Genomic DNA, 25647 nt, shown 5'->3' with positions numbered 1-25647 from the left:
GTGGCAACAGTGTGCAAATGAAAATACTTTTTTCAAGAGAAGTCAGAGCAAATTACCTCAACTACAAATCAATTCTCCAACCTGAAGAAAGCAGCTAGCTGGCCAAAACCATTCATTAAAAAGATTTTCTACAGAATTGCTGAAGTTTAAAATAGCTTCAGAACTGCGATGGAAGCCCACCAAATCCTGACAATTGTAGGAAGAGGAAAAAAAAAGAAAAACGATTACTGGAGAGCAACTTCTTTTTAAAAAGTCATGGATGGTAAATCAACACTGCCAAACCAATTATGGGAGATGCAAGGGCCAGACTAGACCCCAATTGGGCGCTATGGAGAAGAGGATTTTTAAAATAAATAATAGCATCAGGTTTGAATAAGAAAATAGGGGCTGAATAAATGAAGACACTATTATATTATGTAGGCCCAATAGCCGATGACATAATTGCCAGACAAGGATAAATTAATCTTTTGATAATTTTCACATTTACTATCACCTAAGAGGCAATAAAAATTTGCCATGAGCAAAATTTGGAAAGAGTCCAAATGCATTGGGAGACTATAGACACTTTCAGTAATAGAAAGGCAGCGTTTATGATACCTTCTCAAAAGGACCCAAGCGTGGTGTTGGCATACACACAATGGGCAAGTATTTCATTAGATCTTAGACATGCTGCTCCTACCAGATATCCTGGCTCACTACGATCCATCCATGTCAACTACAATCGCAGTGGATTCCGCATCAACAGGACTAGAGGCAGCTATGAATAGATGAATTAGGACCAGGTACAGGCCACTCGGCCCCTCAAGCCTGCTCCACCATTTAGTAAACTCATGGCTGCTCTGATTATAACCTCAACTCTGCATTACCAACTACCTTCAATGAGCTTACACCCCTATGCTTATCAAAATTTATCTGCCTCTATCTTTAAAATATTCGAAGTCCCTGGGCGGGTTTCTCCCAGCCCCGCGCCGGGCCGGAGATTCCCCACAACCGCGCCACGCAGCCCCGACGCCGGCACGCGTTTGGCGCGGCGCCTGTCGTGGGCTGCTCTATGCGGCTGCGCCGCTGATTCTTCAGTCCAAATGGGTCGAGCAGTCGCTCTAAAAAGGCAGAGACCCGCCGGCGCTGTCCACACCTGGTCGCAGCCATTGGGAACACTGCGCAGGGTGGGGGGCGTTCCGACCCCGGGGGTGGCCTTCGATGGGGCCTGGCCCGTGATCGGGGCCCACCGATCGGCGCGCCGGCCTCTTGCTCCCCGCGCCTATTTTCTTACGCGCCGTCCCCTGAACTCCCGCGCCATGTTGCGTCGCGGCTGGCACGTTGAGGGAGGTCGCCGCGCATGCGCGGGTTGGCGCGGCGCACAGTTCCCGCCGGGATGGGAGGCTGGAGCAGCGTGAACCGCTCCAGCACCTTGCTGGCACCCTGTAGGGGCCAGAATCGGTACTCCCAGCGGCCCGTTCACGCCGTTGTGAAATGCGACGGCATTTCCGACGCCGTGGACACTCTGCCGCTGAATGGGAAAATCCCTCCCCCTTTGAGGAAGAGAATTCCAAAGTCTGAGTGTTAGGCTATTTGGCATGGAGTTTTTTTCGGTCTCCCTCCCTTTTTGAATAAAGGAGTTATATTGTGACATTCTCTATTTTCCAAACTAATGGAGTCTTCCCCAATTCTGGAGAATTTTGGAAAATTAGAACCAACGCATCATCTATCTCACTAGCCACTTCTTTTAAGATCCTAGCATAAAGTCCATCGGGACCTGGGGGGTCAGCCCAACAGCCCCAACAGCTCTCTGCCACTTCCGTGGTGATTGTAATATTCTCGCGTTCTTCCCTCCCTTCTATTTCCTGACCTATAATAATAATAATCATAATAATCTTTATTGTCACAAGTCGACTTACTGCAGTGAAGTTACTGTTACATTCCGGCACCTGTTTGGGTACACAGAGGGAGAATTCAGAATGTCCAAATTATCCAACTGCATCTCTTTTGGGACTTGTGGGAGGAAACCGGAGCACCCAGAGGAAACACACGCAGACACAGAGAAAATGTGCACAGTCACCCAAGCCGGGAATTGAACCTGGGACCCTGGAGCGGTGAAGCAACAGTGCTAACCACTGTGCTACCGTGCTGCCCCTGCAGCTATATCTGGGATGTTATTTATGTCCTTGAAAGTGAAGACTGATCCAAAATACCTGTTCAATTCATCTGCCAAGTTCTGTTCCAAGAGCAGCTGGATGGATGCAGTTGACTTGTATATTAGTCTCGGGGGCCATCAGACATGGGCGTGCAGATGCAGTCATAAAGAAAAAAGAGGTGATCGCAGTAATGTGATCTTGTAATAAATTCTCTGTCTATATTGTTGGGCTGAACGTGATCATAAAAAAAGATCACAAACCTTTGATTTCACGATTGGATGAGAAAGAACTTGCCAGGAAGGCCCCCCCCCCTCCCCCCTCCCACCGAAAATTCCCCCCCACCCCCCCACCACCCCCCATTCAAAGATTCCGCTCGCAACTCATGCACTTTGCATATGAAGCAGTGCATTTGCAAACGACTGCTGATACACTGTCCAGGGCCACAGTCGACCAGCCTGTAGCACACAGTGTCAATCTGGTCGATGAGCTCCTATCATAATCCCAATCCATGACAACACAACTGCCAGCAAGCTCCAAAAACTTTAATAACTATGGCCAGGAGTAGATGCGAGTTCAAGTACCAGCATGGTAGCATAGTGGTTAGCACAATGGCTTCAGAGCGCCAGGGTCCCAGGTTCGATTCCCGGCTTGGGTCACTGCCTGTGCAGAGTCTGCACGTTCTCTCCGTGTCTGCGTGGGTTTCCTCCGGGTGCTCCGGTTTCCTCTCACAAGTCCTGAAAGAGGTGCTATTAGGTAATTTGGACATTCTGAATTCTCCCTCTGTGTACCCGAACAGGTGCCGGAATGTGGCGCTGAGGGGCTTTTCACAGTAACTTCATTGCAGTGTTAATGTAAGCCTACTTGTGACAATAAAGATTATTATTATGTCCTCGTATGTCAGTACCACCTTCAGGTTTGGCCACTGCAGCAATGTTATGAAAATTTACTTCAATCCAGTACAAACAGTTCACTGTAATCGATCATCCTTTAAAAGTGTGCGTGAGGGGGGTCATCATCCACGGGTTTTCTGGTGGGATCTTACAGTCCCGCTGACAGCGCAGCCCCGTCGCCAGTTTCGCAGCGGCGAGCGGTGCATTCAAGGGAAACTCTGTTGACAACGACAGAACCAAATTTTCCGCATCACCGGTCACTGGCGAACCGTCCTCCGCCACTGCAGATCACACCACGGAGGGGGGAGGAAAATCCCACCCCACTTCTCATTCTGACCAGAGATTCTGTAACAAATCCACCAAGGCTACGTGGGCATCAAAAGGCACACACTGCCAGCCCAGTCGGCTCCCTATTTGGCCATGGGAACATTTGGGAATGGATCTATTCATAGACAATGTCAAGTCCTTCCTCATTGTTGACTACTTCACCAAATAATTGAAACACCAAGTAATAGTAGTATTACGGGAGTATTAAAGTGTTTGCAACTCGAGGGTTAATGTAAGTTTGCGGAAACAATGCCACCCTCATTATGATGTAGAGAGCCACATGGGATAAGTAGAGTGTAATAGTGAGTCATGAAGATGGCACCTAGTCAGAACATATGTATAAAGTTATGTGTTACTAATAAACAGTTCAACCATACAATCCTCTGAACCTTTTCAAGAGACAACACTGCTGGAGTTGCAAACAGGTATTAAAGCGATGACCCAGCCCAATACCAATTTCATACAAACTAGCAGTCGGGAAAATGACTCAGAATTAAGCTTGCACTACCCAATTTCTTCATCAAGGTTTAATTTGAAATATGTTTCTTGCTTTCAAATGCATTTGAATGATGTAAGCGTTGTTTTTCTGAACATTTCTTGCCAGTTAAAACTCTGTTCCATCCAGAAGTTGGGGTAAAAAAAATAAAGGGTAGTCCATTTAAAACGGAGATGAGGTGAAATATCGTCTCTCAGAGAGCCGTAACTCTTTTGAACTCTCTCCCTGAAAAGGTGGTGGAATCAGAGTCCTTGAGTATTTCTAAGGCAGAGGTGGACAGGTACTTGGTAAGCAAGGGGGTGATAGATTATCGGGGGTAGGTGGGATGCAAATTTGAGGTTACTATCAAATCAACAATAGTCTTATTAAATAGTGGAGCTGGCTTAAGGGGCTGAGTGGCCTACTCCTGCTCCTTGTTTGTATGTCCATATATATTCCTCCCTTGTATCTGGTTTTAATGTTTGGCCAGATAAAATCCAATCATAAACCAGTCCTTCAACCTCTCAATCTTACAAAGTGTGTGCACTTTGGACAATCATCTGCAATTACATTTTCTCTGGCTATTCCTCCCAATTTGGATAACAAGATAAACACGCCAAAGATTTGCCATCTTAACACATGTGCGTCCACTTTAAATGTTTAGAAAAGAGCCCGATATAATGGTGCTGGTTGGAAACCCGATAGTGTGTGTGATGCTGTTGACTATACATAACGGAAGAGATAGATTTTTTTTTCTTAAATCCCATATACTGGCCATAAATTTCAAACATACGTCTGTGACATGCAAGAGGTTGGAGGTTTATGATCCTCATGTCTATTTTAATATTAGATATATAATTAAATTAATGATCACATTTATTGATCCACCATCATGTCTCTCTTAAAGTCTGTAAGTTATTTGGATCTCAAAAGGTCTCCAATCATAAAAATTCCATTTCCTATCGGACATTAATCGAAAATATAGATAACATCTTTGAGGTGAGTGTTTTCAGTCATGATCTACTTTTCAAAAAAACTGTGTGTCCATGTAAGGGCATTTATTACGTATATTTTAAACCAATTAATCAGAAGTAAATACTGGATGCTAGTGAACCAAGCATGTAGGGCAGCCTTTAGGTATAACAGAGCTTGAAAACAGAGAGCAAGGCAAATAAACATTGCCCTGCATTATCATCTGACATGATACAGGAAGCATGCTACAGTACTTAAAGAGTTAAACGTATCTTCCACATCAGTCTGTACAAGACAGCTAGGATATGCAGTGGAAATTTGACCTTCCTTTTTCAGAAGCCTTTTTTAGCATTCTCAACAATGTTCCAAAAATAAAACATGCTAAATTAAAATGAGTTAACTCGCTTTCCTATGAGAAAACATACAATTAAGGTGGGTTACGTTTCTGACCTGTAATGTTCACGTTTGAAAACCTACTGGCTGCCTTGAACCTATCGGGTCCAAACACCATCTTACTAACTTACTCTTACTAACATTTTAACTCTTTTCACTTGCTTCTTGCTCACCTCTTCCCACCACTTGCCCGTATCCCACTCCCTGCCTCCCACTTGTCGCCTCCTTGCTCCCTCACTCACTCCCTCCCCCTGTCCCTGTCCCGAGCCTTCAGGAGAGGGTCCTGTGAGGGAGACGGTGAGCAGGAAGCAGCAAGTGTTCAGATCAGAAAAGGGGCAAGTGAGTGGATCAGGGGAGGGGAAGCAACCACCCAAGAGTCAGGGGAAATGGTGAGTGGTGAGTGTTGGCTGAGGGAAGTGGCAAGCAGGCTGGAAGTGGTGAGCAGGAGGGTCAGGGGAATTAAGCAGCAAGCGGGAGGGAAGCGGCGAGTGGGATGGTCGAGGGAGGGAAGCTGCGCGCAGAATGGTTGGGGAAGAGAGCGGCATGCGGAATGGTCGAGGAGGGATGCGGAGGACGGAATGGTCAGAGAGGGAAGCGGCACGCGGAATGGTCAGAGAGGGAAGCGGCACGCGGAATGGTCAGAGAGGGAAGCGGCACGCGGAATGGTCAGAGAGGGAAGCGGCACGCGGAATGGTCAGAGAGGGAAGCGGCACGTGGAATGGTCAAGGAGGGAAGCGGCACGCGGAATGGTCAGAGAGGGAAGCGGCACGCGGAATGGTCAGAGAGGGAAGCGGCACGCGGAATGGTCAGAGAGGGAAGCGGCACGCGGAATGGTCAGAGAGGGAAGCGGCACGCGGAATGGTCAGAGAGGGAAGCGGCACGCGGAATGGTCAGAGAGGGAAGCGGCACGCGGAATGGTCAGAGAGGGAAGCGGCACGCGGAATGGTCAGAGAGGGAAGCGGCACGCGGAATGGTCAGAGAGGGAAGCGGCACGCGGAATGGTCAGAGGGGGAAGCGGCACGCGGAATGGTCAGAGGGGGAAGCTGCACGCGGAATGGTCAGAGAGGGAAGCGGCACGCGGAATGGTCAGAGGGGGAAGCTGTACGCGGAATGGTCAGAGAGGGAAGCGGCACGCGGAATGGTCAGAGAGGGAAGCGGCACGCGGAATGGTCAGAGAGGGAAGCGGCACGCGGAATGGTCAGAGGGGGAAGGGGTACGCGGAATGGTCAGAGAGGGAAGCGGCATGCGGAATGGTCAGAGAGGGAAGCGGCACGCTGAATGGTCATAGGGGGAAGCGGCACGCGGAATGGTCAGAGAGGGAAGCGGCACGCGGAATGGTCAGAGAGGGAAGCGGCACACGGAATGGTCAGAGAGGAAGCGGCTCGCGGAATGGTCAGGGAGGGAAGCGGCACGTGGAATGGTCAGAGAGGGAAGCAGCATGCGGAATGGTCAGAGAGGGAAGCAGCACGCGGGATGGTCAGAGAGGGAAGCAGCATGCGGAATGGTCAGAGGGGGAAGCGGCACGCGGAATGGTCAGGGAGGGAAGCGGCACGTGGAATGGTCAGAGAGGGAAGCAGCATGCGGAATGGTCAGAGAGGGAAGCAGCACGCGGGATGGTCAGAGAGGGAAGCAGCATGCGGAATGGTCAGAGGGGGAAGCGGCACGCGGAATGGTCAGAGAGGGAAGCGGCACGCGGAATGGTCAGAGGGGGAAGCGGCACGTGGAATGGTCAGGGAGGGAAGCGGCACGTGGAATGGTCAGAGGGGGAAGCGGCACGCGGAATGGTCAGAGGAGGGATGCGGAGGACGGAATGGTCAGAGAGGGAAGCGGCACGCTGAATGGTCAGGGAGGGAAGCGGCACGTGGAATGGTCAAGGTGGGAAGCGGCACGCTGAATGGTCAGGGAGGGAAGCGGCACTCGGAATGGTCAGAGAGGGAAGTGGCATGCGGAATGGTCAGAGAGGGAAGGAGCACGCGGAATGGTCAGGGAGGGAAGCGGCATGCGGAATGGTCAGAGAGGGAAGCGGCATGCGGAATGGTCAGAGGAGGGATGCGGAGAACGGAATGGTCAGAGGGGGAAGCGGCACGCGGAATGGTCGAGGAGGGATGCGGAGAACGGAATGGTCAGAGAGGGAAGCGGCACGTGGAATGGTCAAGGTGGGAAGCGGCACGCGGAATGGTCAGGGAGGGAAGCGGCACTCGGAATGGTCAGAGAGGGAAGCGGCACGCGGAATGGTCAGAGAGGGAAGCAGCACGCGGAATGGTCAGAGAGGGAAGCGGCACACGGAATGGTCAGAGAGGGAAGCAGCACGCGGAATGGTCAGAGAGGGAAGCGGCACACGGAATGGTCAGAGAGGGAAGCAGCACGCGGAATGGTCAGAGAGGGAAGCGGCACGCTGAATGGTCAGGGAGGGAAGCGGCACGCTGAATGGTCAGAGGGGGAAGCGGCACGCGGAATGGTCAGAGGGGGAAGCGGCACGCGGAATGGTCAGAGAGGGAAGCGGCACGCGGAATGGTCAGAGAGGGAAGCAGCACGCGGAATGGTCAGAGAGGGAAGCGGCACGCGGAATGGTCAGAGAGGGAAGCAGCACGCGGAATGGTCAGAGGGGGAAGCGACACGCGGAATGGTCAGAGAGGGAAGCAGCACGCGGAATGGTCAGAGAGGGAAGCAGCACGCGGAATGGTCAGAGAGGGAAGCGGCACGCGGAATGGTCAGAGAGGGAAGCAGCACGCGGAATGGTCAGAGAGGGAAGCGGCTCGCGGAATGGTCAGAGAGGGAAGCGGCAAATGGAATGGTCAGAGAGGGAAGCGGCACGCGGAATGGTCAGAGGGGGAAGCGGCACGCGGAATGGTCAGAGGGGGAAGCGGCACGCGGAATAGTCAGAGGGGGAAGGAGCACGCGGAATGGTCAGAGAGGGAAGCGGCACGCGAATGGTCAGAGAGGGAAGCGGCACGCGGAATGGTCAGAGAGGGAAGCAGCACGCGGAATGGTCAGAGAGGGAAGCGGCTCGCGGAATGGTCAGAGAGGGAAGCGGCAAATGGAATGGTCAGAGAGGGAAGCGGCACGCGGAATGGTCAGAGGGGGAAGCGGCACGCGGAATGGTCAGAGGGGGAAGCGGCACGCGGAATAGTCAGAGGGGGAAGGAGCACGCGGAATGGTCAGAGAGGGAAGCGGCACGCGAATGGTCAGAGAGGGAAGCGGCACGCGGAATGGTCAGAGAGGGAAGCGGCACGCGGAATGGACAGAGAGGGAAGCGGCACGCGGAATGGTCAGAGAGGGAAGCGGCGCGCGGAATGGTCAGGGAGGGAAGCGGCACGCGGCATGGTCAGACAGGGAAGCGGCACGTGGAATGGTCAGGGAGGGAAGGGGCACGCGGAATGGTCAGGGAGGGAAGGGGCACGCGGAATGGTCAGAGAGGGAAGCGGCACGCGAATGGTCAGAGAGGGAAGCGGCACACGGAATGGTCAGAGAGGGAAGCGGCACGCGGAATGGTCAGAGAGGGAAGCGGCACGCGGAATGGTCAGAGGGGGAAGCGGCACACGGAATGGTCAGAGAGGGAAGGAGCACGCGGAATGGTCAGAGAGGGAAGCGGCACGCGGAATGGTCAGAGGGGGAAGCGGCACGCGGAATGGTCAGAGAGGGAAGCAGCACGCGGAATGGTCAGAGGAGGAAGCGGCACGCGGAATGGTCAGAGGGGGAAGCGGCACGCGGAATGGTCAGAGAGGGAAGCGGCACGCGGAATGGTCAGAGAGGGAAGCGGCACGCGGAATGGTCAGAGAGGGAAGCGGCACGCGGAATGGTCAGAGAGGGAAGCGGCACGCGGAATGATCAGAGAGGGAAGCGGCACGCGGAATGGTCAGAGAGGGAAGCAGCACGCGGAATGGTCAGAGAGGGAAGCGGCATGCGGAATGGTCAGAGGGGGAAGCGGCACGCGGAATGGTCAGGGAGGGAAGCGGCACGCTGAATGGTCAGAGGGGGAAGCGGCACGCGGAATGGTCAGAGGGGGAAGGGGCACGCGGAATGGTCAGAGAGGGAAGCGGCACGCGGAATGGTCAGAGAGGGAAGCGGCACGCGGAATGGTCAGAGAGGGAAGCGGCACGCGGAATGGTCAGAGGGGGAAGCGACACGCGGAATGGTCAGAGGCGGAAGCGACACACGGAACGGTCAGAGGGGGAAGCGGCACGCGGAATGGTCAGAGGGGGAAGCGGCACGCGGAATGGTCAGAGGGGGAAGCGGCACGCGGAATGGTCAGAGAGGGAAGCGGCACGCGGAATGTTCAGGGAGGGAAGCAGCACGCGGAATGGTCAGAGAGGGAAGCAGCACGCGGAATGGTCAGAGAGGGAAGCGGCACGCGGAATGGTCAGAGGGGGAAGCGGTACGCGGAATGGTCAGAGGGGGAAGCGGAATGGTCAGAGCGCGATGATCAGGGAGGGAAGCGGCACGCAGGAGGGAGGCAGCGTGCGGGAGGGTCAGACATAGGGAAGCATTGAGCGGCAGGGAACGAAGGAGTTGGTCGAGGCGTGAAAAAAACAGAGGCTCGTTTTAACGGAAGACTGAGCATGCACAGTATCTGCACTAAAATAAAAATGGAGGCAGCGCTATTCAGAGAAATACCCTAAATTTACAAATTACGCAAAAAGATAAACAAGCTATTAAAATGTCGTTAAATGGGTGGGCACTGTAAATGCACAATGAATAATCTAGCTTATATCAAATGATACTCAACAATTTCAAAAGATGGTGAAATTGATGAAATGAAATGAAGATCGCTTATTGTCACAAGTAGGCTTCAAATGAAGTTACTGTGAAAAGCCCCTAGTCACCACATTCCGGCGCCTGCTCAGGGAGGCTGTTACAGTAATCGAACCGTGCTGCTGGCCTGCCTTGGTCTGCTTTCAAAGCCAGCGATTTAGCAAGTTTTGAATATTAAGAAGAATGGTCATACATACCCAGTGCCAGATTACACAGCAGCATTGAAAATAATGATTTAAAAATCCAACTTGTCCATAACGGTTCCCCATTACGGTGCTGTAGCCCTTGAAAGAGGCGCAGCTTTGAGTACCACATGAGCAAGGATAGTGTAATGCAGGATTGATCACCGACATTTTTAAGCTCACGGCAAGAAAAAGAAAGCCCCTTGGAAGTTCTTGAAAATCTCTTGCTCAAATTAAGCCAGTTTCTGCAGGGAGCTACATCGTCTCAGCACTTGTCGCTGTGCGCAGCGGCCGAGTCCAATGTCTTCCTCCTCGCGGACCGGTGAATTCAGCTTTACCATCGCAAGCAAGTGACTTCCTTCAGTCTGCTCTGTCACAACTACCTGAAAACTTGGAGCCGAGGAAAGAGGAAACTGTGAAAGGAAGTGGCCAGCCTCACCAACTGTTCAGAATCGAACTGAATCAACTTGAACTTCCACACTATGTAACAACGCACTATCTTGTATAACATACAAGGCCGTGAGGTTATAGAAACTGCTACTTGCACAGCAGGAACGAAACTGCAAATCATATTTTTGGTTGAATATGTGTGACGGATATTTTGTGCCGGGGAGATGTAGCACTTTCCGCTTTCAAATACCCACAGTCAGCATCAAGCACACATTATAGAAAACTGTATGGTAAAGATATCTTGACATGGCCTCATTTCTCAGAACAACGCCCCCCCCCCCCCCCCCCCCCCCCCCCCCCCCCCCACATAGCTTGTTACTGCAGTGTATCACTGAAATTATGCCATAATGCACATCCAAGACAGTGTGGATAAATAAATCCTGGGATTCAAGTCACTTGGCACATGTAACAACTGTTCCTGGTCCCCAATGCTTGCATTTATATAGCGCCTTTAACATTATACAATATCTCAAGTTGCTTCACAGGAGCAGAATCAGGCAAAATGTGGCACATTTTGGACCACATAGGGAGATATTAAGACAGGTTGGTTGGAGAGGGAGGTTTGAGCAGCAAGGAAAAGACTTAGGGTAGAGAGGAAGAGAGAGTAAAAGGTTTAAGGAAGGAATTTTGCAACTAAGACCCTAGATGTCTGAGCCAAGGCCACTCATGTTGGGGTGAAGCAAGTGACAGAGGCACAAGAACCTAGCGTTGGAGGAATACAGGATTCGGGGAAGGTTTTGGGGCTGGATAGCTTACAGAGATTGGGGGACATGTGGTCATGATGAAGACAAGGATAAGAATTAAAAATTATGAAGTTAGATGGCTGGGAGTCAAAGAATGTGTTAAACCAAAGTCATGACTCCTCTGTCAGGAGGATGTAAATGGGTGGCATGGTTGCACAGTGTTTAGCACTGTTGCCTCACAGCGCCAGCGACCGGGTTTGATTCCCAGCTTGGGTCATTGTCTGCGCGGAGCCTGCACATTCACCCCGTGCCTGTTTAGATTTTCTCCAGGCCCTCCTGTTTCCTCCCAGAAGTCCTGAAGAATGTGGGCTGGATTCTCCCAAAATGGGACTATGTCCCCATGCCAGCATTAAAAACGCTGGAGTTTTACTCTGGGGATTCCTGCAAAAAAGACCAGCTAATTCAATGCCCTGCAGGTCCTATCCCCGTAAACCACCTAGGGGCAATTTGGCATAGCCAATCCACCTAAATGCAGAGGGGCCAATATTTAACCCTTAACCAACATCTCAAAAACAGATAATCATTTGTCACTTGTGAGAACTTGCTGTGCAAATATTAGCAGCTATGTTTCCTTATATTACAATAGTGATTGTACTTGAAAAGTATGTCACGGACAATAAATCACTAGGAGGTGGTCAATGTGCTATAAAAATGCTAATTCTCACTCTTTTTTCCTCTCCTTTCTCTTCCTCATCCCATGTTTAAGTATTGCTCTTCCATAAAGAGGAATTTCCGACTCAAAAAGCATAGAGGTTCTCCATTATTTTGTAGATGAGCTCATACAAGTTGAGAAACTGAAGATATGAATCAACTGAAGATATGTGATGGGAGGTAGAGGAGTGTGCTTTGCAATGGTTGGGGAAAGTCTCCTTTGCATGCAGCATGCCCAACAAAAGTTAAAACCATCTTGGAAACAACTGTCAGCTCTTGTAAGAAGCAGTGACTACAATTGTTCAAGAAATTAATCTTCATTGAGGTTGGGGGAAGCATCCATAATATAAGCGATACTTTTGGAAGCACCTGACTGTGTAGACTGCAGCGATTCAAGATGACAGTCCACCATCACCTTCTCAAGTACAACGAGGGCTGGGCAATAAACACTAATGACTCTCACATCTCAAGAATAATAAAAAGATGGCATTGATTTGCCTAGTAACAATAGTAACACAGTTTACGAATGGGGAGGGTAAAGGCAGTGGTTTGGAGAGTGGGGAGGGTATGGGGAGTGGGGAGGGTAAAGGGAGTGGGTTAGAGAATGGGGAGGGTAAAGGGAGTGGGTTAGAGAATGGGGAGGGTAAAGGGAGTGGTTTGGGGAGGGTAAAGGGAGTGGGTTAGAGAATGGGGAGGGTAAAGGGAGTGGGCGAGAGAATGGGGAGGGTAAAGGGAGTGGTTTGGGGAGGGTAAAGGGAGTGGGTTAGAGAATGGGGAGGGTAAAGGGAGTGGGCTAGAGAATGGGGAGGGTAAAGGGAGTGGGTTAGAGAATGGGGAGGGTAAAGGGAGTGGTTTGGGGAGGGTAAAGGGAGTGGGTTAGAGAATGGGGAGGGTAAAGGGAGTGGGCTAGAGAATGGGGAGGGTAAAGGGAGTGGGTTAGAGAATGGGGAGGGTAAAGGGAGTGGGTTAGAGAATGGGGAGGGTAAAGGGAGTGGGCTAGAGAATGGGGAGGGTAAAGGGAGTGGGCTAGAGAATGGGGAGGGTAAAGGGAGTGGTTTGGGGAGTGGGGAGGGTAAAGGGAGTGGTTTGGAGAATGGGGAGGGTAAAGGGAGTGGGTTAGAGAAGGGGGAGGGTAAAGGGAGTGGGCTAGAGAATGGGGAGGGTAAAGGGAGTGGGTTAGAGAATGGGGAGGGTAAAGGGAGTGGGCTAGAGAATGGGGAGGGTAAAGGGAGTGGGCTAGAGAATGGGGAGGGTAAAGGGAGTGGTTTGGAGAATGGGGAGGGTAAAGGGAGTGGGTTAGAGAATGGGGAGGGTAAAGGGAGTGGTTTGGAGAATGGGGAAGGTAAAGGGAGTGGTTTGGAGAGTGGGGAGGGTAAAGGGAGTGGTTTGGGGAGTGGGGAGGATAAAGGGAGTGGGTTAGAGAATGGGGAGGGTAAAGGGAGTGGGCTAGAGAATGGGGAGGGTAAAGGGGAAAAAAAAAAAAATAGTAACACAGTTTACATTTAACAGCATCTATGTCTTAGAGCCAAGACAGTGCAGGAACTTTCATAAAGGCAGTTTAAATATCTGCGCTGGACCAGGGCAGGACGTTTCCCAGATTTGATTATCACCCCTGTATTGTGTGGTAAGTATAGCTGGTTTTGACTTATAGATAGATCGATTTGATGTGGATGTTGTTTGGGAAAAGGGGAAGTCTTTAGAGTTCATGGAAAGTAGATATATTTTGGAACAAGAGGTACTTTCAAAGTATACTGGGTGCATGTTTAGTAATTCATATACTCCATTGTCTTTGCATAGTACAGTCCTATTCGTGTATTTGTCTTTTCTTCAATATTATTTAATAATAATTACATAACGACTGGCTGCTTATTCTCATCGGGGTTTCACGTAACTCCTCCAGCCTTTCCAAAAGTAAAGCTATACACCCCCCATGAACCGATGTTCCAAATTGGGATAGCTTTGCAGTTAACAGCAGTGTTCTTCATAACAAAGAGAATACTTTATACTTTGTTGACAGGTTGCTGGAGAACAGCCAGAACTATAAATGTACAAACTCGTGACACAAGTCTTTACAGATAGCAAAAACATGCTTAAATAAAGTAGGCAAAGATAAAGATTCACTGGGCTGAATATTACCTGAGCTCGCTATGCCCAATTACCACTGTTCTTTGCACCTTCGGTTCAGACGGTTTTTGGGTCGTGACTTGCTGGGAATGCAAGCTGTGGTACCCAGGGTTCGATTCCGACCTGGGTGACTGTCGGTGTGGAGTTTGCACTTTCTCCCAGTGTCTGCCTGGGTTTCTTCCGGCTGCTCCGGTTCCTCCCACAGTCCAAAGATGTGCAGGTTAAGTGGGTTGGCCATGTTAAATTGCCCCTTAGTGTTGAAAGATATGCAGGTTATGTGGGGATAGGGTGAGGTGTGAGCCTAGGTAGGCTGTTCTTTCAGAGGGTCGGTGCAGACTTGATGGGCCAAATGGCCTCCTCCGCGCTCTAGTAATTCTAATTCTATAATGGCATGACAGGGCAAGGGCAACTTGAAACTCAATGAATGACGGGACCAACAGAATATCTCATTATGCAATGATTTTCAAAGATTAAGAAGGAAGCAGTGCAATGGCAGAGGAGGTGGGTGAATTTGATTCAAGTCAGGTGCAGAAAGTGAAATAAAGAGGGGGAACAAATTTTAAACTGAAAATGAAAGAAAAAGGGGGGACAGGCAGGCAGAAAGGAAAAGCAATGCTGTCAATTATGAGCCTGAGCTTTTTTTTGAGGCAAGTATAATGGGTAAATAATACACAAATTAGGCAGGTTCTTAAAAATACCAGGGAGGCTAGTTGAATCATACCATTTTTTGAGAAGGAAGTAGTGGAGCAAGAACACAGGATAGCAACAGAATAGACTATACAGCCCTTCAAGGCTGCTCCACCACTCAATATGATCTTGGGCTTCAAATCCACCTACTTGCTTGCTCCCCATATCCTTTGATTCCAGAACAAAGCTTTAAATGTATTCAACAACGGGGCATCCGCAACCCTCTTGGGTCGAGAATTCCAATGATTCACAAGCCTTTGAAGAAATCTCTCCTCAATTCAGTCGTCAATGCTCCCCTCCCCCTTTTCCTCAGTTGCCCTCTTGTGTTTTCGATGACTCAGCCAGGGGGAATGCAACCTCTCAGTATCCACCTGGGCGAACCCCTTCAGGACCTTGTATGTCTCATGTTTCTAAACATCAGAACTCCAGGATCGAAAATATTAGAGTGCCCAATTATTTTTTTTCAATTAAGAGGCAATTTAGCATGGCCAATCCATCTACGCTGCACATCTTTGGGTTGTGGGGGTGAGACCCACGCGGACACGGAGAGAATGTGCAAATTCCGCACGGACAGCTACCGGAGCCGGTATCGAACCAGGGTCTTCAGCGGCCTGAGGCAGCAGTGCTAACCACTGCGCCGCCGTGCCTCCCCGCCAAATTTTGAAAATTGACAGTTCACAAGTCTCGTAATCCCCCGAATGCTGGTCAGTTTGCATTTTTGTAATAGTGGGTGGAATCTTGCGGAGGCAATGGGGATCTCGGCCACTGGGCGGGAGAGTCAGCAAGACCCCCCAAATTGCCACGTTTCAGGAAGACCTGATCCATCTTGTTCCACTCAGGCGTTTGAAAGGCCAGCGCCGAGCTTTCCCCCAGGTTCAAGGATCCCAGGGTGGAAGTCTCATCGGTTGAGAGCTGCCAGCCAATCAGAGGCCGGTAGCTCCTCTGTACTCGGTAGTGCACTGGGGAGAGGGCGGGTACTGGTATGACACCCACCTGATACCTGGGATCGAAGTGGGATTCAGACACAAGTGAGTGATGGCAGGGAGGGGGTCATGGAAAGGAGATCAGCAGCATGGATGGGTGGTTCTCAGTGGGCATCCCATGCCATAATGATCAATCCCTCAATCAGGCATTGAATTCCTTTGAATGAGGGAGCCCCCCCCCCCCCCCCCCGCTCCAGGAGCCTGCAAGCTCGTCATGCTCCCCACATGCCATCTCCCCAACACCTGCCACGGAGCTAATAGCGGTGGCATGATGAGGTCCTTAAGTGGCCATTGAGTGTCCACTTAAGGGGCTCAATTGGTGGTCGTATGGGGAGGCCATCTGATGGCTTTTCCCCCTTGAATTTAATTGGGGAGGAGGCCAAACTGTGCGGGATCCTCACACACCACCCTCCCGTGTGATTTAATGCCCCTCCGCCACCAGACGTCATGGGAGAGGCACAAGATTCAGCCTGGTGTGCATGTGTGGTTTACACTCTATGATTTGAGATCAGGTTAGATTCCAGCCATTGTTTGCTGCAAGACATGTCACAACAAGAAGATTGTCGCAACATTAAAATTTCAAACCACAGTTGCACCATCAAATTTCTCCACATTTGATCTGTGACAAATTTTGAACCCTGGTAATGGTCAGCAGAAGAGAAATAAATTGCACAAAAATCTCAGAGCATTTTCCCAAGACTGTAAGTCACTATAGCCAGATGGAACCCAGATGCATTGGTGAAAAACAGGAAATACTAGCTGTACTTGCAATACAAAAGATTAAAGCTTCAACTAATTTATGACTCATGAATGTGCCCTTTTTAATCTACTTAGCAGAGGCCGAACGCCAACTGTCTACCTCCCACTGGACCATGATCTCTCAGAAAAATACATTAAAAATAGAAGCAGGGGTAGGCCATTCGGCCCTTCGAGCCTGCTCTGCAATTTATTATGATCATGGCTGATGTCTTATCCCCATATCCCTTGATCACTTTAGCCCCAAGAGCTATACCTAGGGTATGATTTAACTAAATAGGAACAAAGTCCCACAGCGAGCGCATTTAGCTGTGTGTTTCCCGGTGCTCGCAGCAGCAAGAAACACGCCATAAAACAGCACTTGCGTTAGATAGAGGCCCTCCATGGGGAACACGCGGAAAGGTCCCACATAGCCCCGCTTTGTGCACTGAGGAACTGCACTCGGCGGAACTCCTCAGTGTAGCGAGAGATCGAGACGCCATTTTGAAATGGCGTCCTGATCTCTGGAGCCCCGAAGTGATCCCCGACACCTCACAAGCCCCAACATACAATGAGATGGGCCCCGGCCCCCCTCCCCCAACACCCATACAGGGCACCTCTGGGCCCAATTGCCAAGTGAGAAAAATGCCAGCTTGGCACCTTGGCAGTGCCAACCTGGTACCCTACCAGTGTCACCTGGGCACCAAGTTGGCAGTGCCAGGGTGCTATGCTGGCAGCACCAGGGTACCAGGTTAGCACAGCAGTGCCAGTGTACTACCATGCCCATAGAGCATGCACCTGGGGCCTCCGATCCCCTGGGAGACCTCCACAACTGCCGTTCCCTCTGGTCCCAATTTTGTGAAGACCAGTACTGAACGGCGCTCACCCGAGGTCTCCGAGGTAAAGGAGATAGATCCCAACACCTCTGGTACCTCTGGAATCTGCACATTAAAATGAGACTGGCTGTCTCGCTTTAATATGCAGATATTCTAGAAATTCATCCCACCCACAATGGGTGGGATTTACATCCCAACTTCTCGCGAGATCATGTTAGATCTTGTGAAGCGTTGCAAGCCAGATAGCTCCCGGGCGCGGGGGTCACCTGGCTTTTATCATCCACGCTATGTCATGGTGCGAGGGACCCGAGTTCAATTCCCGACTCGGTCACTGTCTGTGCGGAGTCTACACGTTCTCCCCGTGTCTGAATGGGTTTCCTCCGGGTGCTCCGGTTTCCTCTCTCAGGTCCTGAAAGACGTGCTTGTTAGGTGAATTGGACATTCTGAATTCTCCCTCAGTGTACCTGAACAGGTGCCGGAGGGTGGCGATTAGGGGATTTTCACAGTAACTTCATTTCAGTGTTAATATAAGCCTACTGGTGACACTAATAAAAATATTATTTTTGGGCGTAGTGAGGCCATAAAATCGCGCCCCTAATTTTTTCTTGAAATCAAGCACTGTTCTGGCCTCAGCTACTTTCTGTGGTAGTGAATTCTGAAGATTCACCATTCTCTGGGTGAAGAAATTTCTCCTCACCTCAGTTATAAAGGGTTAACCCCTCATTCTCAAATTATGGCCCCTAGTTCTATACTCCACCATCATCAGGAACATTCTTTCTGAATCTACCCTGTCTAACCCTGTTTTGAGATCCTCTCTCACTCTTCTAAACTCCAATGAAAATAATCCTAACTGACTTAGTCTCTCCTCATTTCACTTCCGAAGTTCAAGCCGGCGCAGACGCAATGTGCCGACGGGCATTTTCTGTGCTGTAAAGCCCTGTGACTATGACTGCCACTGGCCTTACTTTCTCTGGAAAACGTCCCTTCCCAGCCTCCAACATAAAATGTTGAAAGATGCCCTTGTACGAACGGGATATGGCACTCGACTCATCGATCGACAGTTCCAACGCGCCACAGCGAAAAACCGGACCGACCTCCTCAGAAGACAAACATGGGACACATCCGACAGAATACCCTTCGTCGTCCAGTACTTCCCCGGAGCGGAGAAACTACGTCATCTTCTTCACAGCCTTCAACACGTCATTGATGACGATGAACATCTTGCCAAGGTCATCCCCACACCCCCACTACTTGCCTTCAAACAACCGCGCAACCTCAAACGAACCATTGTTTGCAGCAAACTACCCAGTCTTCAGAACAGTGACCTCGACACCACACAACCCTGTCATGGCAATCTCTGCAAGACGTGCCAGATCATCGACATGGATACCACTATTACACGTGAGAACACCACCCACCAGGTACGCGGTACATACTCGTGCGACTCAGCCAACGTTGTCTACCTCATACGCTGCAGGAAAGGATGTCCCGAAGCATGGTACATTGGCGAGACCATGCAGACGCTGCGACAACGAATGAACGGACATCGCGCAACAATCACCAGGCAGGAATGTTCCCTTCCAGTCGGGGAACACTTCAGCAGTCAAGGGCATTCAGCCTCTGATCTCCGGGTAAGCGTTCTCCAAGGCGGCCTTCAGGACCCGCGACAACGCAGAATCGCCGAGCAGAAACTTATAGCCAAGTTCCGCACACGAGTGCGGCCTCAACCGGGACCTGGGATTCATGTCGCATTACATTTATCCCCCACCATCTGGCCTGCGAAATCCTACCAACTGTCCTGGCTTGGTACAATTCACACCTCTTTAACCTGGGGTTACCCCATCTCTGGATCTGTAAAGATTTAATCACCTGCTAATGGTCGCATTCCAAGCATTGTTTGGCATCTTTGAATTTATCTATATATGTGTTTCTGGAACAGACCTCTTCATTCACCTGAGGAAGGAGCAGCGCTCCGAAAGCTAGTGACATCGAAACAAATCTGTTGGACTTTAACCTGGTGTTGTAAGACTTCGTACTGTGTCCAACCTGAAAAGCCTGCTTCTACCTCCTTCCCAAAATTCATCAACTGGACTGCCCAATTCTGATGAAAGGGAGCAGACATGAAACGTTTGTTCTGTTTTTCTCTCCTCAGCTATGGTCTGACTCGCTGAATATTTTCAGCATTTTCTGTTTTTATTTCAGATTTCCAGCATTTGCAGTATTTAGCATTTGTACTGTTATTTTGGACGGGTTTTAGTATTGAACATAAATAAGGGTTCACTCAGAGCATGGACTTTTACACTAGGTATGGCCTCAAACCAACAGCAAGTTGCAAGGAAGTGTACACTCTACACAAGTCATTTTCACAACTATTTCCCTGAATGCACCTTATAGGTGAGTGCACATTGTATACGAAAAGTTATGGTATGCCCCCAAAGCCAACCACATTTTTACTGAACTACAAGTGTCACAGTGTGATCCTGTTGTACAAGTACACTGATGAGATGATGAGACAGGACTTAAGTGAAATGTGAGTCACTGCCCTGGACAGAAGTTCAATTATTGCAGTGTACCTATTCATTCTTTGTAATTTAGAGTACCCAATTCTTTTTTTTTCAATTAAAGGCAATTTAGCGTGGCCAGTCCACCTACCCTGCACATCTTTGGGTTGTGGGGATGAGTCCCATGCAGATATGAGGAGAATGTGCAAACTCCACATCAACAGTGACCCGGACCGGGATCGAATCCGGGTCCTCGACGCCGTGAAGCAGCAGTGCTAACCACTGCGCTACCGTGCTGCCCCTGCAGTATACCTATTCAACTGTATGTAAAGCAGTCCATTAGTGCTACAGCTAGATTGGAAGCAAAGTCAAAGCAGACTTCCAAATATTAAAATACAGGAAACTGCAACATATTTTAAAACAGGCAGTTAGTAAATTTAAATAATTAATTTTAGAGTGATTCAGTGTTCATGCTTTGCTCATGTCCTACTTGATAGGATCGCTGCACCTGTCACCATATTATGTTACAGGACTCAGGAGTCACTAGTTAACTAACTGTGCTGGAGTGCCAAAGCACTGGCATGTGTGGTCGAGCCATGTCCAGAATGGGAGAAGTAAAACCTCTAGCATTTAGGGGCTGGGAGCCCCAATTGAGATTGAGGAAATAATCAAGGGGCTGGAGGGCATGCAGTCGGGCAAGGCCCCGGGGCCTGACGGCTACCCAGTGGAATTCTACAAGAGGTTTTCAGAGATATTGAGCCCACTGCTGGTGAGGACATTTAACGAAGCAAGAGAGAAGGGAGTCCTCCCCCCAACAATGCCGCAGGCCTCGATTTCATTGATCTTGAAACGGGAGAAGGGTCCAGAGCAATGCGGGTCATACAGGCCGATTTCTCTACTGAATGTGGACGCCAAACTGCTGGCTAAGATACTGGCCACAAGGATAGAGGACTGTGTCCCGGGGGTGATAGGGGAAGACTAGACGGGATCTGTTAAGGGCAGGCAACTCAAGGCCAATGTTCGAAGGCTTCTAAATGTTATTATGATGCCCTCAGAAGGAGAGGAGGCGGAGATGGTGGTAGCGATGGATGAGGAGAAGGCTTTTGATCGGGTGGAGTGGAATTACCTATGGGAGGCGCTGGGAAAGTTTGTGTTTGGTGAGGGCTTTACTGACTGGGTGCGGTTGCTCTATCAGGCACCAGTAGCGAGTGTGCGGCCGAACCAGCTGAGGTCGGGGTATTTTGAACTACACCGAGGGACGAGGCAAGGGTGCCCCCTCTCCCTGCTACTGTTTGCTCTGGCCATAGAGCCATTGGCCATGGCATTAAGAACCTCTAGGAACTGGAAAGGGCTGGTTCGGGGGGGGGGGGGGGGGGGGGGGGGGGGGGGGTGGAGCACCGGGGATCGCCTACGCAGATGACCTGCTCTTGTACATTTCGGACCCGTTGGAGGGGATGGGGGAAGTAATGCGAATGTTCGGGGAATTTGGCCATTTTTGGGGGTATAAATTGAACATGGGGAAAAGCGAGATGTTTGCGATCCAGGCAAGAGAGCAGAAGAGACTGGGAGAGCTGCCGCTTAGAATGGTAGGGAAGAGCTTTCAATATCTGGGAATGGGAGATACTACACAAGTTAAACTTATCCCGGTTGGTAGAACAAATGGAAGGGGACTTTAAGAGATGGGACATGCTCCTGCTATCACTGGCCGGGAGGGTACAGACCGTGAAAATGATGGTCCTCCCCAGATTTCGGTTTGTCTTTCAGTGCCTCCCCATCTTCATCCTAAGGCTTTTTCAAGCGGGTGGATAAGATTATTTCGGGCTTTGTGTGGGCGAGTAAAACCCCGCGAGTGAAGAAAGCATTGCTGGAGCGCAGATGGGAGGAGGGTGGGTTGGCGCTGCCGAACTTCTGCAATTACTACTGGGTGGCTAATATAGCCATGATTAGGAAGTGGGTAGTGGGGGAGGGGGAGGCATGGGAGCGGCGTCATGTAAAGACACCAGTCTGGGAGCATTTGCCGTTCTCGCCGGCCTGATACTCCACAAGTCCGGTGGTAGTGGCGGCTCTGAGGGTCTGGGGGCAGTGAAGGAGATATAAGACAGTGGAGGGAGCCTCCATTTGGACCCCGATTTATAACAACCACAGATTTGTACCGGGTAGGCTAGATGGCAGGTTCCGGAGTTGGCAGAGGGCAGGAATTAGAAGGATGGGGGATCTATTTATAAATGGGAGTTTTCCCAGCTTAAAAGCTTTGGAGGATAAATGTAAATTGCCAGCAGGGAATGGTTTTAGATATTTGCAGGTCCGCGACTTCCTGAGAAAACAGGTGCCGGCCTTTCCGCCGCTGCCACCACGGGGATACAGGATAGAGTAGTCTCCAGTACCTGGGTGGGAGAAGGGAAGGTATCGGATATTTATCAGGAGCTTTCGGAGGCGGAGGAAACTCCGGTGGAGGAGCTTAAGGGCAAGTGGGAGGGACGAATTAGGAGGAGAGATAGAGGCGGGTCTATGGGCAGACGCCCTAAGCAGGGTTAATACCTCCTCATCATGTGCCAGGCTCAGCCTGATAGAATTTAAGGTAGTCCACCGGGCACACATGACAGTGGCTAGGATGAGCAAGATTTACGGGGTAGAGGATAGGTGTGCGAGGTGCGCAGGAAGCCCAGCAAATCATGTTCACATGTTTTGCGCATGTCCGAAGCTTAGAGGGTTTTGGCAGGGTTTTGCTAAGGCAATGTCCACAGTGCTAAAAACACGGGTGGTGCCGAGTCCGGAGGTAGCGATCTTTGGAGTGTCGGAAGGTCCGGGAGTTCAGGGGGCGAAAGAGACCAATGTCCTGGCCTTTGCCTCCCTGGTAGCCCGGAGACGGATCTTATTATTGTGGAGGGACTCGAAGCCCCCCAGAGTGTAGAGACCTGGGTCAGTGACATAGCTGGGTTTCTCAGACTTGAGAAAATAAAGTTTGCCTTGAGAGGGTCAATGTAAGGGTTCTCCTGGAGATGGCAGCTGTTCGTCGAATTTCTCGGGGAAAATTAAAAATGTCAGCAGATGCAGTATTCCAAGGGGGAGGGGGATTGTTGCTGTATGGTTGAGGTGTGAGAAGATTGGGCTGGGGGGGGGGGGGGGGGGGAAATGTTTATTTTACCATGTTGATGTCATTGTTTTTGTTACTGTAATAACAATTTTCAAATACCGTAATAAAATATTAAAAAACAAAAAAACCTCTAGCATTTTATATATTTTCTATTTGATGGGGAGCTTATTGCGATAAGTGTAAAATATTATCAAGCTCCATGCACAATGCTATACGCAGATATTGATTTTGTGAATCACTCAACAGAACTGTGCTCCCGAGGTAATAAAATTAAAGCCCAATAAAATTGCACTGACAGACAGAGTTGGGGAGGAATTTCTTCTCTCAGAGGGTAGTGAATCTGTGGAATTCTTTACCACAGAGAGCTGTATACGCTGGATCGTTAAGTAGGCAGACAGAATTTTTAATCAGCAAAAGTTAAGGGGATAAAGTGAGAAATTGGAGTCGAGGATTATCAGACCAGCCATGATCTCACTGAATGGTGGAGCAGGCTCAATGGGCCAAATGGCCTACTTCTGCAGCTACGTCTTATGGTCTGTGTTTCTAACTGTACAAAGGAGAGGACTAACGAAATGAAAACTGCTGTTACCAGTTCCAAAGAATGCACTCAGCCATCCACACACCGATGGAATCCAGTTCCACCTCATTAAATATGTTCATTCTTACCCACAGTTTAGTTACAGGAAACAATCTCAGGATCAGAGTTTGCGGATTACACATTCAGTCCAAGTCAAGCTTATATAGCAAAGCAGTTTCCCATAGTCCCACAGAGAACCTTTCAAACCACTTGTTAAGAACAAGAGCGCGGGAAGAATGTCTGTGCAGCACGTTGGGTGACGGGCCTATCATAGCTGAAGGTGTCTGGAGACAGGAAGGGGCAGGTTGAAGCATTTATTTCCCTTGCCACCAGCCCCTACACTCTTAGCCTGACATGAGGGTCTCCTGTCCCACTCTGGAAACATTACCTCTCTCCTGGAACCTTGGACACTTGTACCTTCAGCTTGGCATCGGAGAATCTTAGGGCCCTCACCCTGGCCTGGTGTTCCATGCTCCTACACCTAGTATCAATAAGATATCTGGAATAGCTTTGCCAAGGCCAGTCTTCCAATAACAAAGCCCTTTATTACAGTGATGATAAAGGCAGCAGCCGGGGCTTACAATACATGCGTCCAAGCCCAGGGACCCAAACGGATGCCAGTGGGGGGGTGGAACGGCAGGTTTTAAGCTCCTGCCATACATTTCCTATTGGGCGAGCAACTGCCCACTGAATAAGGGAATTCATATTTCATGAAGTCAACGGAGAGATCTATTGCCGATCCCCCTTGTCCTTCGTAGCCACTATAAACATCCCCCCCCCGCCCAGTCTATTTCTCCCTCAGGACTCCCGTGGCGAGGAAGTCTTTTCCGCCTCTTCCCGATTGCTCTGAGGTCCGTCGTGGGCAGAATGGGATCAGGAGGTGTGAACCAAATTGGAGACCTTTGCTTCCGGAGGGAGCACCGAAGAGTTACTGACTGGGATTCCTCCTTGGAATCTGCTAGAGTTGGAACACCTGCTTCCTCGGTTTCCATTTTGGACCCTGCGTACTCATTGTCAGGGGAGACGGACACTGGGCGACGGTCACCTCTGTGGCTGGTAATGAGGCTTGTACAAGATGCACTCTCTATTTCTGAAGTGGTCCAGGCGGACCTTCACTTTGTAGGACACTGGTCCTGTGAGGCACGATCAATTTGGCTGGAGACGAAGTTGAATTCAAACTGAGGCTTTATTAGTATCTGAAGTGTGGCCTCCTACAGCAGCTGATAAATAGCTGCTAGCTGAAGGCCACACATATTAATAACCTGGCTCCTGGGCGGAGCTAGCATGCAGGGGCCCAGGTGAACCTGTAATGCAGGTTCTACCGTACAACCCTTAATATAGGAACACATTGGTTTACCACATCCTGTTCTCTCCAATATGATTCCAGGGTTCCAGGAGGAGCCATCTCCGAAGTTCCTCACATAGACCAGTCTTGAATATTCTTTTGGATCTCTCAGAGTCATCATTTCTTTTCTAGTTCTCCTGTTGGGACTCCACCCTCCCAGTCAGGTTTGGGAATAGTAAGCTTAGTCTCGCATGAAGCTGTCATTCCATTGGGGCGATTCCTGTTGTAGTATGAGGAGTGGTCCTATAATCAAATAAAAACAGTGTCAGTTTGATCTCTATGGATGCTGTCAGTTGCTTTTCCAAAGGTCTGCACGGCCTGTTAGATGATGGCTGATATGGTGCTGTTCTAATGTATCTGATGCCATTGGATTGCATGAAGCTTTGGAACTCATCGCTGGTGAAGGCAGTGCCATTGTCGGAAATCAGAACCTCTGGTATGCCGTGTGTGCAAAAGCTCTGTCATAGTTTCTCTACCGTAGCGAGGGAGGTTGAGGAGCCCAAGTGGAGTATCTCCAACCATTTGCAGTGTACATCTACCAGGATCAAAAACATGGACCCCATAAAAGACCCGGCAAAGTCCATGTGCACTCGCACCTAGGCCTGTCTGGCCACTCCCATGGGTGTAGGGAGGCTGAAGGAGGGAGATTCGGATTCTCCAGGCATGAATCACACTGCTTCACCAAGTCTGTGGTGTTTGAGCAGAGACTGGACCACCAGACCTAGCCGCATTCAGGATCAGACGCTTCAATTTTGACGATGTTGGCCCCTTCCGCGTCCAGGTCTTGATTTGCTT

General features: G+C 50.0%; 1 protein-coding gene across 4 annotated transcripts in view; it reads right to left on the bottom strand.

Moving 5' to 3' along the window:
* zdhhc11 (zDHHC palmitoyltransferase 11) overlaps positions 1–25647 on the bottom strand; it is a 210534-nt gene that overhangs the window by 142271 nt on the left and 42616 nt on the right. The window contains exon 1 of one of the 4 annotated variants that reach the window (XM_072509863.1): positions 10142–10386. The exons of the other annotated variants lie outside the window; for them this stretch is intronic. Within the exon in view, the coding sequence (XP_072365964.1) occupies positions 10142–10297 (156 nt within the window). The 5' untranslated portion in view covers positions 10298–10386. Of the gene's footprint in view, positions 1–10141; positions 10387–25647 lie in introns of those variants that run through there. 4 annotated transcript variants of the gene reach the window in all.

This window comes from Scyliorhinus torazame, chromosome 6 (genome assembly GCF_047496885.1).
Source record: "Scyliorhinus torazame isolate Kashiwa2021f chromosome 6, sScyTor2.1, whole genome shotgun sequence".
Taxonomy (NCBI): Eukaryota; Metazoa; Chordata; class Chondrichthyes; order Carcharhiniformes; family Scyliorhinidae; genus Scyliorhinus; species Scyliorhinus torazame.
Note: the sequence above shows the minus strand (reverse complement) of the source record. Positions and strands in the feature narration are given on the sequence as shown.